Source organism: Psittacula echo, assembly GCF_963264785.1.
Source record: "Psittacula echo genome assembly, chromosome: 5".
In the NCBI taxonomy this organism is placed as follows: domain Eukaryota; kingdom Metazoa; phylum Chordata; class Aves; order Psittaciformes; family Psittacidae; genus Psittacula; species Psittacula echo.
The window spans coordinates 4,004,130-4,018,024 of NC_137739.1; the positions used below are offsets into that span (position 1 = coordinate 4,004,130).

Sequence of the window (13,895 nt, forward strand, 5' to 3'; positions counted from 1 at the left end):
AGGCAAGCGAAGGCTCAGGGCCCCACAGGGCTCATGGTGATTCACTCCACTGTATCATGCAAGTATGTCGGCCTCTCATCCTCCAAGGAGCTCAGCAGGTTTGTAGGGCAGGAAATAGGCTGCCAGGGCCCTTGGGCAAGCTGCATGCACTCCTCACTCCCCTCTGCTCCGGAGCCAAGGCTTCAGGGGAGGCTCAGTTTGCACTAGACAGTACCAGGGCTGCACCCTGGCAAGTTCCAGTGGTACCAATGCAACCCTCTGCTCCCCACCAAGCCTGACTCCAGGCATCCCTGGAGGTGGGAATCAGCCTCAGAGTTGTGTGTTGCTCACAGTGCAGTCAGGCATTGAAACAGACTGTAAATAAACCCTGCTATTTACTAGTGTGCATGAGGGCTTGCTTCTCCTGGGAGGAGCAGTGGGATGTATTTACTTCCCTTATTTGTTAATACTGTACAGCTTGAATGTGTATAAACTTCTGATGCAGATACAGAACACAGCATGGCACCTGTTTGACATGGGGCTGATGTATGCTAAGAAATGCTCTCGGTGTCAACAATAAACTGGATCAATAAATCTCTCTAAGCTCTGGTTTGGTAGCTGGCTCTTGGATCTCAACATGTTCACTCTGAAGGTAAGGCAGAAGAGCAGCAAGGGCTTACAACAGACTTAAAGGGGTCACTTCTGCTTTCTCCACCTTGCACAGGCCTTTGCTTGGCTGCAAGCAGAGAGGCACTAAAGGAAGCACATGCATAGCCAGAGTGTAACGAGGGCAAAAGGGAGGGAGAAACAAGTCAGAGGAGGGGAGTGAAGATGAAGTATGTCTCCACAGGCGCATGGTGTGCTGGCAGGGCATTAATGCATGTATTTGCTCTCCTGTCAAATTCACACAAATCCATGGGATTTTCAATCCTTACTGCCAGAGAGATAAAAGTAACTTAGGCAATAGAAAAGCAACCAGTGTTACAAGGCAGAAACACAAACAGCTTTACACCAGAAGAGCAACCTCAGCTCTACTTATTCCTGTTTTCTGTTTCATTCACAATCATTTGTTCCTCATTTCCAGTGAAGAGCAGGGCCTCAGCCTTAGCATCAACAGTGTCCAGTGAGTTGCAACAGAGGCTGGAGCCTGTCAGAAACCTCATGCCCTCACCGTGGCATGCAGCCAGGAGCCGGCTCTAGGAGACGGGTGACTATCTTCAAGGCAAAAGGGAGGGAGTCATTCACCTCTCTCTGAAACCTTGTACTGCCCACACCTGCGGGCGGAGTGAACACAAACTGAGCCACATCTGGCATTTTCAGGAGGTTACTGAGCTCAGTTGCCCACATTTGGAGCTCCTCGAGGTCTGCCTCACAGTAAACAGAGGTGACAGCCGGGCTCTGCACAAATGTCCTCATCTTGGACAGGAACATGGACACTCTGCAGGAGAGAAGGACACAGACATCAGCTGGCAGAACTTTTGCACCAAGTAAGGCCACTACTTAAACCTGTGTACTCCAAAAGACTGTTGCAGATGAACACCAGATGCTACCCAACCCTTCCTCCTGAGGCACAGAGCCTCAGTCAGCAGAGGAATCCAAACTGTGCTCCCCACAGCTTGCTTCCTCTATCATGTTTCAGTTCAGGTTCCATCAGCTGCCAAGCTTGATTATTTAACACTAGCAAACATCTGCATTTGGATCCATGAGGTCTGCACGTTTCAGCCCTTAGCCCCTCCTGCCATCCATCCTCACCTGGGGATCAAGTCCTGGCTGCGAGCTGCCAACTTGGTCAAGGTGGCCATAAGGACACTGATGGTGCTGGGTGCATAGCGGGGGATGGTGGCCAGTGGTCGGAGCTGGATGATTTCAAAGAGCACAACCTCTAGAGTTTCAAAGAACTCGTTGATCTGCTCCACAGTGCAGCGCTTGTCGTAGGACACAGACATGTACTCTCCAATAGCCCAAACCTGAAGCAAAGGCAGATGTGTTCAGGGCAAGAAGGAAAGGGAATCAAAGCAAATCAGATTAGCTAATACTAGGACAGAGGAGAGGAGGAAAGGGAAGGGGATCAACAGATCACACTGCAGTTTAGAGCAACCTGTGCCAGCAGCAGGCAGGCCCTGCTTACCATCTGGGTGAAGATGGCCTCCTTGTTCTGGGCATTGCTGACCATTCCTGAGAACTCCAAGATCTCCGTGGATGCTTCCACGATGACTGCAGGGTGCAGATTGCAGAGCACCACCAGCTGCGAGCTCAGCACCCTGAAGAAGAGAGATGGGCAGAGCTCAGACCACGGGCAAGGTGGTCACCACCAAACCAAGGAGGTGCTGGCAACACCCAGCCCCTGGCACAGTGTCTGCACACTGTCACAGCAGGGACTGGACCACAACTGAAAAGGCTCCTGGGCTGCCAGGCTGCAGGCAGTGGAAGGGCTGTGAGCCTGGCTGGGCCTAGCGTCCCATCTCACCTGTACACGTTATCTTTAAATGCTGGGATCTCATGGAGCTGGTCACTTCTCTGCAGCAGCAGCACCACCAGCTGGTTTATCAGTGGACCATCTGCAAACTGACAAACAGCCTTGTTTCAGCAACACCAGTGACTTCCAGCAGCCAAAACCCAAACTAACCAGCCAGATAAGACAGCCAGCACAGAAACAACCTGATCTAGCAGGAGGGGAGCAGTGCACAAAGCCAGTACCAGGCACTCATTCTGCTCTCACCCACCTCCTTTTCAGCTGACTGAACATGGATCTTTTCTGCTTCTCTGGATGAAGTAGCCAGCTCAGTGCTGGCTCATGCCACTATTTGACCATCCCACTCTCCCCATATACGTGCTCTCTCGAAGCCGCAGTGTCTTAACAATTTGCTTCTATGACTGTTCTTCATGTAATGAGGGATCCCAGCACAACTAGGAACCAAACTCCCCCAAAAGGGCTTACCTCTGCCACCACCCTGAAAAAGAGCTCCAGTAAGACAGGGACAGTCTCCGAACACTGCACGACCCTTGGGCTGCTGGCCAGGGATCCCAACAGCTGCCGAAGTGGAATCAGCCTGTGGGCAAGAGTAGAGTTACTGCTGAGGCTTGTTCCCAGCTACTCTCCTGGCTGCCCTCCAACCCCACAACAAGGTCTTTCAGCACTTGGCAAAGCTAACACAGGGAAGACCAAATCCATCTCACTCCAGCTACGACTTCCCATCAATCCCAGTGCTGCCTCCAAGAGCAGGATGGCTGAACCAAACCCTTGTGGCAATCTCCTGCAGCAGTGTCCCACCTCTCTGGGGCATCTTCGGGAGTAGAACTGGTGCGGAGAAGATACTGGAACATGCTTTTGTAGAGGGGATGGCGAAAGGCTTCAATACAGGTGGCTGGCTTCACAGCTGGGTTGCTGGCAGCCCTCTTGGAGGAAGGAAGAGCAGCTGATCTAGCAGGAGGTCAACACAAAGAATGTGCTGCATTAAGAGAATATGCACAGGGCACAGCTGGAATCCTGTAGAATGGAGTAATTCTCTTTCCACTAAAACAGGGACAACAAGCTGGTCTTCTCCAGCCCTTCTGGAGGCCAGAGAACCTAGATGACAGAGCATTATAAGCTCAGACAATAGCTCCAGAATTGCTTCTGTATCACTCCTGGGAAAGGGGAAAATGGTGCTCCGTTTCCCTCACTCATCAAAACCCAACAACCTCTTGCCTCTAGGATGAGTCCCTTTTCTAAGCACTCAAGTAAGAGTCAGTTCCAGTGCTATCCCATCTTCTTGGAGACTCAAACTTCCTAATAATTCTTCCTCAGGAAGAAACCTCTGTATGCCTCCAGGAGGTGAAAGCCAGAAAAGAGGGGTATGAGCAGGGAGGAAAGACCAGGTAGCCAACACCTCTGTGCTGAGGGGGCAGACACTCTCATGTGGCAGCTGTTTGGAACTAGATACGGAGAGGGAAATGGACTGAAATGCAAGAGCTGGTCACCTTCTCTTCCCATGCACAGCACATTACTAGAAAAACCAGGCTGCAGCTTTGTGTTAACCTGACTGTAGCAGATGCCTCTCATTCTGTGACAGCAGCAGCCAGAGGGCAGCTGAGACTCACAGAAACACATTCTAGGCTATGGTCACCATCAACACCCTGATTAGCAAGTGAGAGGAACAGAAGGTAGCGTTACCTCAGCTGGATGTCCAGAGCTGCTGTCAAACAGGGCAGGTCAAGTAGCAAATGGAAGATCTCAACGGCTGTGCCCGCATCCAGCAGAAATGGGAGAAGGTCCACAAACTCTGAGATGAGGGGTGGGCTGTTCCACGCCAGGAACTGCAAGGAACAAGCACAAACTGCTGCATTATCCATCCTATCCCACCACACACCCAGACGACTCTCACACTGTGACTGAAAGGGATAGGGAAGGGAAAGTCACCCCTTAAAAGCAAAACCAGAGAAGTCTGAGGGTTTGGTCAAGACCTGGGGGCTGCTGGAAGCTCAACACAGACATCCGGCAGCTGCTTTAGTGGCTGGCAAGGTGCAACTTATTAAAGTTTTCCAGAAACAAAGGGCTGTGTCTTGACTGTTTACTGCTTTCCAACCCACAGGCAGTAATACTAAGACAGACTCCTCTACTGGCAGTGCTAATCACACCCAGCACCCTCTTTCCTCTTCAAACTCACACTTGCTTTTATAACAGTCCTTGTTTGTTCTCTCCCTAGCACTGCCATGAAGGCACATGAAGAGGTTCTGGGGCACAGGCTCTCTCCTGTGCTGCTCCAGGAAGCTGTACCTTAAAGAGATTTGGAAAGCTCTGCTTGAATATGCTGGAGGTCTCGGTGAAGAGCTGGCTGTTGTCTTTGCAGAACTGGACAAATTCAAAGGCCAGTGACGGGTTGTGGAAATGCTGAGCTGGGATATCAGTGAAGAGGTGTTTGTAGATTGCATTGGAGTCCACAGCTGCCATTTCACCTAGGAGAACACAGCACATTGCTGAGCACAGCCCATGCAGCAGCCCGTCCAACAAAAACCACAGGACACCCCATCTCCTGGGTCTCCTGCAGTGGGATCATCCATCCCAGAGTCCAGCCAAGGCTGAATTACCAAGTCCGGCAGCCAGCAAACTGCCAGAAGAAAAGGCTGTGCTTAAGGTGCAAAGTAGATCATGGAGGAGGGGGTGAGAGCTGATGACTTACTGTGGTTCAGGAAGAACTGGGCAATAGGCAGTAGTGCTCTTGCATAAGAGGCATCCCCACAGATTCTGCCATGCAAGGTTTTTAGGAAGGAGACTGCGCGGTGCACGTAGGAGGAGTCCTGTTTGCAGATGATGTCCATGATTGTCACTGCCTCAATGAGACACTGCAGGAAAACAGAGAGTCACATCAGAGTGGGAGAAGCCAAAACTCCCAGAGCTTCAGCCCCGCCTCTGTGTACTTACAGCTTTCTGTAGGTCTCCATCATTTTTCTTCAGGGGACCTGCCAGAGAAAGAAGTCCAAGTTAAACTTTGAGTCCAACAGGGACAGCAGGTTGTCACTTTGAGCACTAACAGATTTTAGGACAGCTGCGAACAAGTTAGTTCCTGGAAACTGGAACAAGTTAGCTGGAACTAATCCTGACTGCAGGCTAATGAGACCCAGGTTCCACAGCTTGCCCTGCAAACCAAGGGTGGGAGGCAGAACATGGCCATTGCCTCCAAATCCCTCCCAGCACCCCAGCTCAGGGCTGGTCAATGATTTTCACTAGTAGATGCAACAGGTCCTATGCCTACGACCTAACTATGGAGTCTAGGGAGTGAGATCCCAGCCCAGAGAGGCAGTGAACCAGAAACACTTTCAGGAATACTACCAAGACAGCTCCAAGGAGGGTTCATGACAAGACTCACGCCGGTTGCTCTGCTCAATCAGCCGCTGGCAGTACTCAAAGGCTTTCTCCCGCAGATGCTCCTTTGGGGGAAGCAGGAGACCAGATGTGGATGTAGTTGAGACCACGGACGTAACAGAGCTGTCCATTCCTGATTTGTCATCTACAGAATCAAGGTTACCATGTATCAGCTCATGTCCTGGGCAATGTAACCACACAATTGCTCACTAACAGCAAGGGAGCTCTCATTCCTCAGGTGCACTATGAAGAAAAGGAGAATGGGGAAGAATGGAGTGTTACAAGAACACTAAGGAGATGCTGTATCCCACCACCCAGGCCTTTTTTTATCAAGGACCCACGGAGTTTTATCTGAAACTAGGGGATTCACTGAACAAGTAATTCCTCATGAAGGGTCAGTAAGGATCAGTAAGGAGGTTTTGTGATATTTCTTCCCAAAGCTTCCCTGCTCCTAGTCCATGAACTCTTAACTCTTTCCCCTATTCCTGCCACTTTGCTGGGCTGCTGGTGCAGCTACCTAACCATCACAGAGCACACGTCCCTCTTGAGGGTGCAACCCAGACTGGCCCGCAGCCCTTCAGCTCGTACCTGAACTGGGGGTTTTCAACTCCTTGTCCCCATAGCACAGCAGCCACTTCCGCAGCATGGAGAAGGCTTGCATGTTGAGCCACTGGTCCTGTGTGTAGCACTGACCCACTGAGAGCACTGTGAAGAAATCTGTGGTAACGGCACCATCCACCTCTGTGACAGGACCAGGCTGTGAGAAAAGATGCAGCAGGTCAGATGCCCAGGGAGGGATGCTAAGAGAGAAGGGAGGGAGAACTCCACTGAGCCCATGGAGATAAGAACCCCATTTATAGGTACTATAGGGTCTTGCAGAGAAAAGCCGGCTCTGTTGGATCCTTCCCCCAGCTGAAAAACTTCAAGCTCTCCCCCTCTCTCTGACACAGGCCTCGTTTGCCATCAGCTTTTATGCCAAGTTAATGGTCACTAAAAGACTTTCCCCTCAAAACCACTTTAAGGATCAAAGCTCTGGCTCTGCAGCAGAGCTCCCAAATCTTGGAGCTATAAATCCCTCTACTTGGCTTTCCTTTGTGCCTTGGCATTTCTAAGTCACCATTTCCCAAAAGAAGATGATTTTGGGAACCCGAAACAGCAGGTAACTAACAAATGCCCCTGTGAGATGATCACTTACCTGTCTGCTTCTGGGACTGAAGAAGCCTCCAGAGGACTGAGTGACTCCTTGCTGAATACTCGCATGCCTCAGCCAGTCAGCCATCTTTTCACTGACTACATTGGTCTGCTCTGTACAAGGCAAGTCACAGGGTCATTGCTAGATTGGGCAGAGAAGCAGCCTCTGCCACCCCTCAACTGCTGTGCTTCTCCTCCAGCCTAGACCGCCATCTCTCTGACCCAGCAAAGAAACTGGTACCCCAAGGTGGATGCCCTGCAGTCCTCCTCATACTACTTCAGTATCACTCACACTCATTTCAGAGCCCTGTGTCCTTTTCTAGCTCCTAGCCACTGGGTCAGTCTCATTATTGTTTTGCCCGTTTCCTCAGAAAAAAGTCAAGGTGTGAGCACTAGAATCAAGGACTTCTAGTACCAGAAGAGTCAAGAGGCACCTGTTCCTTCGTCTCCATCCCCATACTATTAGGAGGAAGGTGCAAAAATACTGTCAAATCTATTCAGGCAGTGGCTGGCTCCAGCTCTGCAGATAGAGGCATAAATCCCTCACAGAGAACACACAGGAGCTGAGGTAGGTGATCCTGCCTGCTCAGCCAGCCCATACACCCTGGCCCAGCATCCTCCCTAGAACTGCTCCTGCATACTGCAGGACATACACAAATCTCACAGGAAACTCACAGAAACAGACTCTTGCTCACAACACAATTCTTCACCATTTTACACCTGGAATGCTCTCCTATGGCTTACTCACTAGGCATATTGCCCACCACTACCCATACAGTCCTGCCTCTCCTATGGAAAGTACACCTAGCTGTTGTTGCTGCTCTCTTGAACAGACACACAGGCACACCTCTGTTTCTATCTCTTACTTTGCTTCAGTATAGCTACAATTTCACATTCCTACTGCATCTGGAGACCTTAGCTAGGGTACCTGTTACTGTGACACAAATCCATGCAGAACAGAGACTCTGGTCCCCAGAAGGGGCCAAAGCAGCTGAAGGCCCAGTCCCATTTTTGAGTGGTAGAATATATCTTGCCCAATAAGTTCACTTTCCTTGTGGCAGAGATGTCACTTGAACAGCAGTTTCTAAGTCCTACTCCTAGCCAAAGACTTCAGTGAACCTTCTAATCACTATACAAGTCACAGCCAGATGGTCATCTCAGGCTCTCATATATATTTACCTTCAGTTAGGGATTCTGGTGAAAGACTGATGACTTTTGACAGGACAGGAAGAAGGTACCGTGCACTCTGGCCCTCAGGTAGTCTTCCTTCGAGGGCTTTTACAACATGCTGCCCCACAGCAGACATAGCCTTCTTGTTTCCCTTAAAAATAAAGCAGAGGTGAAGCTAGGCAGATAATCTGCTAGTGCTAGAGACCAATACCATACAAACTTCTCCATCAGGCATCAGTACCAACGTCAAGCATCAAAGGAACTCACAGGACAGGCTATTCTAAAACAGCTCTGCAATGTGAATTCACAATTTCCATGAGGGGAGAGTACTTTGATGGAACAATAGGTTTCTGGACAACCACCACTTTAAGTGGAAATAAACAACTGCAATGGATGCCCTGAATTTGAACACTATGATCCATTAATGCTAGAGCAGTTGTAGCACTAACTGCTCCCCACACGGTCAGTTTGCTGGTTCAGTTGTTAAATTAGAGATTTATGAATAGAAAATGGCTGTTTTATCATGATCTAGGGCTCCCTGGTTAGTCCATAGCCTCACAATGTGGAAAATAAAGCAGCTTCCTCTTTTAGAGGCTGTTATTGCTGCGGCTATAAATAGTAGAGGCTCTGTTTTGTGGAAAGCCAAAAGCTTTACAAAAAGAACATGAGCTTTGCAGAGCCAGGAAGGCAGAGGAGCAAAGACAAGGAGGATGATTTCCACCAAAGCAGTGACAAATGAAAACACGCAGATGTTTTTAAAGTGGGGCTGAAGTGGGGCTGCTTTCATGAATGATGCTGCTGCTCATTGCAGCCCGTGTTAGAGAAGTGACATTGAAATGGCTAAAATACAGTAAGCTTTAGTAACATCAAAAATTGATGAAAACCCTTTCATGATCTTAGCTGTAACCTAACAAAAACTAACATCCAGGGTATGTTTTTACATTGCAGGACAGTCTCAAGGCTGGGTATGGGGGAGAGGTGCTCCGTAAGGCAGCACATAGGTAATACGTCACTGTTTTCTGTTCCTATGTTTTCACTTCCTCCAGCTAAGTAAGACTCAGAGGAGCAATCTGAAACATAGGAGGCACTTCTAGCACACAGTGAAGCTCAGAATGAGAAGGTGCAGAAAAATATTTTACCTTTAATAGGTAAAATAATAGTAAAAGAAGAAGTAGAAGAGAAAAGTTTCCAGCTCATTCCCCAGAGGGCAGTCACTGCAGGCAGCACTCAAACCAGGAAGGTCCTCATGTCTTCTTCCCCATGGAGAATCTAGATCTTTGAAGTGCCATCCACATTTATAGCCCTCTGTGTTTTATAGGTTCTATGTGTATATTTTTACCTTTGAACATGAAAGCCAGCACCATGAAAAGCAGGAGTCATAAATTCACTCTCAAATCTTTTGCTCTACAGGTTCAAGCAGCCCTGACTTTAAGTCTATTATAGCCGCTAGCATTAAAGTGGTCCTTTTTGCTTCCAGTTAGTTACAAGCCTGCTTGAGGTCCTCAGTCTCTATACACCACAATTTTTAGTCTCTGTTATCGAATACCAAATGCAAAATTTTGCCATTTTTACCTATGCAAAGCAGAACAATTAGGGGTTTCTTTAATGCACATGGAAAGGCTTCTGCTTTTTCCTAAACACTTCCAATTAATTTTTCACTCTCTTTGAACTCAGCAAACAGGGGACAATCAGAAAGCAGGTCCCTATTGACAAGGGAATATTTCTGCCTCGGCAGGTCATCTACCTGTGCCAAAAGGACGGAGGATACCAGGCTCAGGAGCTTTGCATCTTGAATCTTATCACAGGACAGGATCAGCTCATTGCAAGGTGACATCTCTCTCAGGATGGCAGCACATAACACCTGGATCTGCGCAGGGCTCTTGGATGAACACAGCACTGTCTGCAATAGTTCCACAAACTTGCCATCTAGCCTGTAAGAGGAACACAGTAAAGCATCACTGCAAGGTGAGATTCAGATGCTTACTTCCTGCATATTCTTGGTCTTGGGATGATCTCCTAAATTTTGTTCCTTAGCATGGCTTAGAAGAGCTTAGTGACATGAACTCAAAAGGAAGCAGCTTCTGCTTAGCAATGGGGGGAAAAAAGCCAGTGAAGGGCTTTACATTTATGTGGAACGCAGTGTTTTGCAAACAAGGTGATTTCTTAAAGCCCTAAGCTCCCCCTTTCCTTCTGTCAACACAGCAAAGAGCTGCTTCTTGCGAGCATCAAACGAGACACAAGCCACTCACTTGCGGGGGTACTTGGTGGCGGCGACGCTGAGGTGCAGCCTCTGCAGGCAGTCGGCGGCCTCCGCGCCCAGCTCCGGGCCCTGCAGCAGGGCGGCGGCGCGGGAGGCGAATCTCCGCAGCTCTTCCTCCTGGATCTCCCTGGCGGGGGCAGCGGCCATGGGGACACCGGTCAGTTCCTGGTCTTCATTGGAAGCCTCGCGTCCCTCGCTCCCCCGGCCCGGTGTGACCCCGGCCTCAGACCCGGCACCTCAGGCAGGACAACGGTCCGCCCCAAGGGAGCCCTGCGCCCTCCCCCGGTACCTCAGCACCACCCGAGCTGTCAGCATCCCCCGGTACCCTCAGCACCCTCCCGGTACCTCGCCTGCTTGAGGAAGCTCTCGGCCGCCGCTGTGAACATGCCGGACGGTCCGCAGCTCCCTCCGCCTCGGTACGCGGCCAAAGCGTTCCCCCAGGGGTGAGCGGTCACCCAGGCCGGCTCCCGGGGGATGCGGCGGCTGCTGCACCAAGGTTCCGCCTAGCGAGGGTTCCGGTAGGGGTGGAATATGGCTGGTGATAGCCCTGGGGGAAGCGGATTGGATCCTGCCCGCCAAGAGCAGGGAAGAGGTAACGGGAGCATGATGGTAAAAAAGGGCCATATTAACCTTTCCTACAACCTCTTTAAAATATGATGCTTCCCAAAAGGGCTGGAGGTGTTAACACAGCTGCTCAGCAGGTGGGCTCCAGCTTCCAAAAGCTTAAAAAGACATGAATATTCCCCCAATTAGAACTATGTCTGCTCCTGACTGCCAATAAGACTGAAGCTCCCACCACTGGGTGCATCATGCTGCAGGGATGCACAGCAGGGAGCTCAGCACTTCGTCTTCTGGTACTTCTCGTCCTGTGCTGGCCTGCCATTATGTTCATTGCCAGCGTGCCTGAATCTTTGCTACATTGTGTCTAACTTCATTACTTTTAAACATTATTTAGTCAAATACAGCTACTTTGTGTCAATTGAGGTCTTAAAAGTTATTCTATTTCAAAGCTCAGAATGAATGACTTTGGTCAAAGTAAACCCTGTGCTTAAATAGTAGCTCTGTTACAGGAGGGAAAACCTGGCTGTAACGTAGGTAAAGAACTACCTTCTGACCTCACATACTTAGGTGAAACAATCCGCATAAACTACAGGGAAACACACTGAAATAGTTTATCTTCCAAAATAACAGCATTTAACTTCATGACAAAATGAAAGCTAGAACTCTAGGAATCATTCATAATCCCCAAGGGAAGCATTATGGATCTCAAGCACACACAGGTATGTATGTTCACTCTGCTGTGAGTTAACACCTTCCCAAATAACCAACAAGGGATCAAAAGCAGAGTATCCATGAGCTCTAAACCAATGCAAAGTGTCCAAACATACACTTCCTAAAGCGTTTAACTAGAATAATAAAAGGACAAGAAAAACACTGAAACACATAGTGGAAGGGGTAAGTACAACACAGGCTGGTGCAGGAATCCTAACTCCCTCTATGATACCGTGCTGGAAGGATGCAGATCTGTCACTCAAAAGCAGCAAGGAATTTCAGGGCATTTTCTCTTTCATATATAATTTTATTTCTGGTTATAGAAACAAATGCTAAGAGGAGAAGCAACATTCCCCAACCACATACATCAAATGAAGGTAACAGAACAGTTAAAATAAGTGAAAAACAAAAATAGTAGAAATTTAAAACTTTGTTATAGCTTTAAAATATTAACGTTCTTGATACGTTAGAAATCACATTCAGATCTCAAATTACTTAAAAAAACAAAGTATGGCTCCATATCAAAACCAAACCAAACCACTTGTATCCCATCTGATGTGGAAATGCAGGTCCTGCCCCTTGGATGCTTGTATTTACGGTCTCCTCTGGTGAGCAGCAGCCTCCTTGGCACGACCAGGATGCTCTCCCAGCCCTCGTAGGAGTCACAGTCTGCCTCTGCAGTTAAGCATCTCACAGGAGCAGCGCTGCAACATGGTCAGATCATGATGATGAACTTCACATCCACTGCCCCAGATGGAGCTTTCCCCCTTGGGATACACACCTGCTTTGCGAAAAGCACTGATAATGAAAACAAGTCACATAAAAATACCCTTGATATCAGCTGTAAGAAAAAAGACCCCCACAAAACCCATGACATCTGGCTGCAGGTGTCTTGCACAGCCAACACCAGGAACTGAAATGCAAGCGTGGCTTTAGTCCCCCCATCCATTCCCTGTCTTTAAGTGCCAAACCAAGGTGAAAGGGGCAAGGCTCCCCTCAGATCTCTGTTGCAAAACACTTCTGTGAAGCCACTGAGGTATTTCAGGTCCTCAGGTGTTTCAAGGTGCAGCCTTCCCCTAAGGACTGGGTGGGAATGTGTTATCTGCAGAACAGGGGGATTTCAGGTTTTTCTGATTTAGCTAAGCAAATATTCAGAGTTGGATCTGAACTTCCACCTTTACCATCCATTGCTCACATACAACTTGTGATTTATCCCTAAAGCAGCTTTTACCAGTCTTACTGAAAACAGTCCTTTGGAGAGCTACAGACTCTTAAATGCTCTTTTTGGCTATGTGGAAGTTGGTTGGCAGGCTGGACAAGGCCAGTCCCATTGCTCTACAAATGGCCAGAACCCAAGACAATGTCTTGTCAGATTTCTGCATTTTAAAGCCATTCCATTTTCTGTATCAGTATGTTTGACTGAGATATACATATCTATACATACATATTCTCCATTTTCTTTTCCATTAAAGCAAAAGATCTTACGAACAATACTCTGGTTCTCTCTACTTCAAGCCCATTCAGGAGAGAAATAGAGATGATGCAAGTTTAGGTTTACAGTAATTCATTTGCTTTAGAGCCACTCTGCCTACCCAGCAGCCTGTCCACCTCCAAAGAATGGCATATAAATCAGAACATTAGAATGTTTTGCACCAGACTTTTAGCAGCAAGGCAGTGAAACAGAAGGAAATATCACTTTTTCTGCTCCATTTAAACCTCCTATTTCTTTCAGCTAGCAGACATTTCTCAATGTTGCCCTTAGCTTTAAGGAAGGCTCTGTTTCAGACTGCTTTAAGTGAAACTGAGGTGGGGTAGAAGCAGGACTGAAAGGTTGAGCTCACAGCAAAGGTGCATTGCTTAACTCAGCAGCAGACACAACGCAGTAATCAGATACTAGGGGAAGTGTGGTTTTAACATGGGCTGTTTTCTGCTGAGGAGGAAAGCTGTTTCCTTTCACTGCTCCTATTACTCTTCTTACCACCAAATCCTGTCCTCCCCTCTAGTATCAGATCCCAGTCACCAGATAGTAAGCACTGAGGTGAAGCATTCATTTAGGTCCTTACAGAGAAAGGATTTCTAGTTCTGGAAGAGCCGGTAGGATTAGGAAGCCAAGTATCACCTGCTTTTAAGAGTAATTCTCAAAAGGCCCAAGTGGGTCAAAACACACACTTGTGTATTTAG

The 13,895-nt window shown here is 48.4% G+C and overlaps 1 protein-coding gene across 1 annotated transcript; it reads right to left on the reverse strand.

The window, feature by feature from the left end:
* Positions 1–1,146: 1,146 nt before the first annotated feature.
* AP5Z1 (adaptor related protein complex 5 subunit zeta 1) lies at positions 1,147–10,828 on the reverse strand (the record flags this gene model as incomplete). Its single annotated transcript, XM_080620218.1, has 17 exons — positions 1,147–1,417; positions 1,732–1,946; positions 2,108–2,240; positions 2,447–2,544; positions 2,918–3,029; positions 3,251–3,400; positions 4,133–4,275; positions 4,736–4,914; positions 5,139–5,301; positions 5,381–5,418; positions 5,826–5,966; positions 6,410–6,578; positions 7,017–7,126; positions 8,192–8,333; positions 9,927–10,113; positions 10,432–10,569; positions 10,788–10,828. 17 exons carry the CDS (start codon positions 10,826–10,828, stop codon positions 1,147–1,149), a joined length of 2,430 nt encoding a protein of 809 aa, XP_080476344.1.
* Positions 10,829–13,895: the final 3,067 nt, after the last annotated feature.